The sequence below is a fragment of the Protobothrops mucrosquamatus genome, unplaced genomic scaffold (assembly GCF_001527695.2).
Source record: "Protobothrops mucrosquamatus isolate PMUCROS unplaced genomic scaffold, P.Mucros_1.0 scaffold5201, whole genome shotgun sequence".
NCBI lineage: Eukaryota > Metazoa > Chordata > Lepidosauria > Squamata > Viperidae > Protobothrops > Protobothrops mucrosquamatus.
This window is the reverse complement of record NW_015391069.1, coordinates 50,130-52,310: the sequence shown is the minus strand read 5'-3', so window position 1 is coordinate 52,310 and position 2,181 is coordinate 50,130. Positions and strand designations below refer to the sequence as shown.

Here is a 2,181-nt window from a genome sequence, read left to right as displayed (position 1 = left end):
GAGACACTCCGCTTCGCAGCCGCGCTTCTCGTCCACCATTTCCTGAATGTCGCAACGTTGTGCATCCTGTGAGCAAATCTTAAAAACACGACGATTATTGCGCAGTCCTGAATTCTCTTGAATTTAAGCTTTTTTCTCCGGGGACGCTCCCGTTTGCGTAATCCCGTGCAGAATCCCGATGCTCCCGTTTGTAATCCGTGCAGAACAAACCCACTTGTTCTGCAAAGGCGTTGTCGCGTAATCCAAATCCCTCCGTTGAGGTGAGGAAAACAAAAAAGGCACTTTTTGACCAACCGGTCCAACAATCGTGTCATATTTTTCTCTTTCCTGTTGTTTTCAATCTAGAAATTTTGGCAAATGTTACCTCGAATGTTCTGTCACTCGGAGCGATTTTGGGGTGTGTGTGTGTGTGTGTGTGTGTGTCCCAATTCGGCTCTATTTTTCGAACCTCCAGAGTTGGTTCTTATCCGAAGGGTTACACATCCTCATCTTTACATCGGCCCGGCCCTCCGGAGTACGGTAGGCGCTCAGACACTTGGCGGAGTGAGGATGGTAGACGGTGCCGTCTTTTTTAAAGTGCCAGATTAGGATTTCCGGCACGGGCGTCTTATCCTTCGGACAGTTCCTCATGCCGACGAAATCCTTCTGCTCCGGCACTTCGGCGCAGAGTTCGGTCACGGAGTTGAAGCGGATTTCCAAGTTGGAGGTGTACTCGAAGAACTGATTGCCGCCCTGGCCGTGGCATCCGAAGAGGCTCACGTGGGCCCCGGTGGGATTGTGTTCCGGCGAATTGTAATCCAAACATTCGGAGGTGATGCCCAGATTGTGAATGGCGCCGTGCCAGCCCGCCCGATCCTCGGGGACGTGTAAGTCGGGGAAGACGGTCTTCAGATACCAGTCGAAATTCTGACACTGTAGACGCTGGCGTAAGAGTTTGCGTTCAGCCAGGTCACCAAAGTTCTCCTTGCGGGCCGGAGGATTGCGGTTGTAGAAATGTTCTTTGTAGCCGTCCATCCAGACCTCGGCCGCCCGGGCGGTGTTCTGCAGAAAGTTAGGCCTGGCGTACGGGGCCCGTTTGGGAAAGACGTGCCCGACGTGGGAACACGGGTGGATCTCCAAGACGCCGCCGCACTGCCAGACGCGGAAGGAGAGCTCCAGATTCTCGCCGCCCCAGACGTCCATCCCGGTGTCGTAGGTGCCGAGGTACTCAAAGTATTTCTTGCTGACGGCGAAGAGGCCTCCAGCCATGGTGGGCGAGCGGATGGGGTCGACTTTGGACTGGCGCCGGCGCCGCTCGTACTCGGGGACTACCTGCCACTGAAACGTCAGCCGCCAGTCGAAGCCGCCGATCATGGGCTCGCCCGACTGCATGTAGAACTCAAAGGTGTTCCAGTCGATGGTGTCGATCACCGGACAGACCACCACCGAGTCGTTCTGGGCGATGCGCTCCAGCAGGGGCTCCAGCCAGCCGGGCACGCACTCGCAGTGGCAGTCCAGGAAGGTCAGCACCTCGCCGGTAGCGAAGGTGGCGCCAATCAGCCGGGCCCGCACCAAGCCTTCCCGCTTCTGGGTGCGGATCAGGCGCACCCGGGGCAAGCGGCTGAGGTAGGTCTCCAACTGGCCCTTGAGGTAGGGCTGGTCGCTGAGGTCGTCCACCAGGATGACCTCTTTGAGGAGGACGGCCGGGCCGGTCTCCAAGACGCTGTGGACCGTCCGGAGCAAGGTGGACCAGGCTTCGTTGTAGAAGGCGATGACCACCGAGGTGGTGGGCAGGCGCCGGTAGGCGTAGCGCTTGGCCCGGCACTCCGCCAGGCGCCCGTCGTGGATGTGGCGGTGCAGGGAGACCCGGTCGCTCAGGTAGATGTTGATGGCATAGCGGTCTAGCAGGCTCTCCTGCTGAAGCTTCTGCTCGGGGTCCAGGTTCAAGTGAGCCGCTTTGCCCCACTCTCCCGGGGCAGAGGGATCCGGAGGGGGCTTGCGCTGCACTGGCTGGTCCAGCTGCTCCGGGGCGGTGGGGGGTCCTGCCTGGAGGGTCCCCCTCCCACCTCCCTTAGCCCCGGCGCCCGCGGGCGCCCCGAAGGGAGGGGAGGGCAGCTGGAGAGCCAGCAAAGCGGCCGCGCTCAGCAGCCCCAAAAGCGCGCAAGCCCGGCGCAGCAGACGCGCTCGCATGGCCGAGGAAGA

General features: G+C 60.2%; 1 protein-coding gene across 1 annotated transcript; it reads right to left on the bottom strand.

Annotated features, from left to right (window-relative positions):
- Positions 1-435: 435 nt before the first annotated feature.
- LOC107299630 (polypeptide N-acetylgalactosaminyltransferase 4-like) lies at positions 436-2,169 on the bottom strand. The gene has a single exon (XM_015828991.1). It carries the CDS (start codon positions 2,167-2,169, stop codon positions 436-438), a length of 1,734 nt encoding a protein of 577 aa, XP_015684477.1.
- Positions 2,170-2,181: the final 12 nt, after the last annotated feature.

What these genes read in the sequence shown, in the direction of transcription:
- LOC107299630 (XM_015828991.1), bottom strand. Translation starts at nt 2,169, where the DNA reads ATGCGAGCGCGTCTGCTGCGCCGGGCTTGCGCGCTTTTGGGGCTGCTG.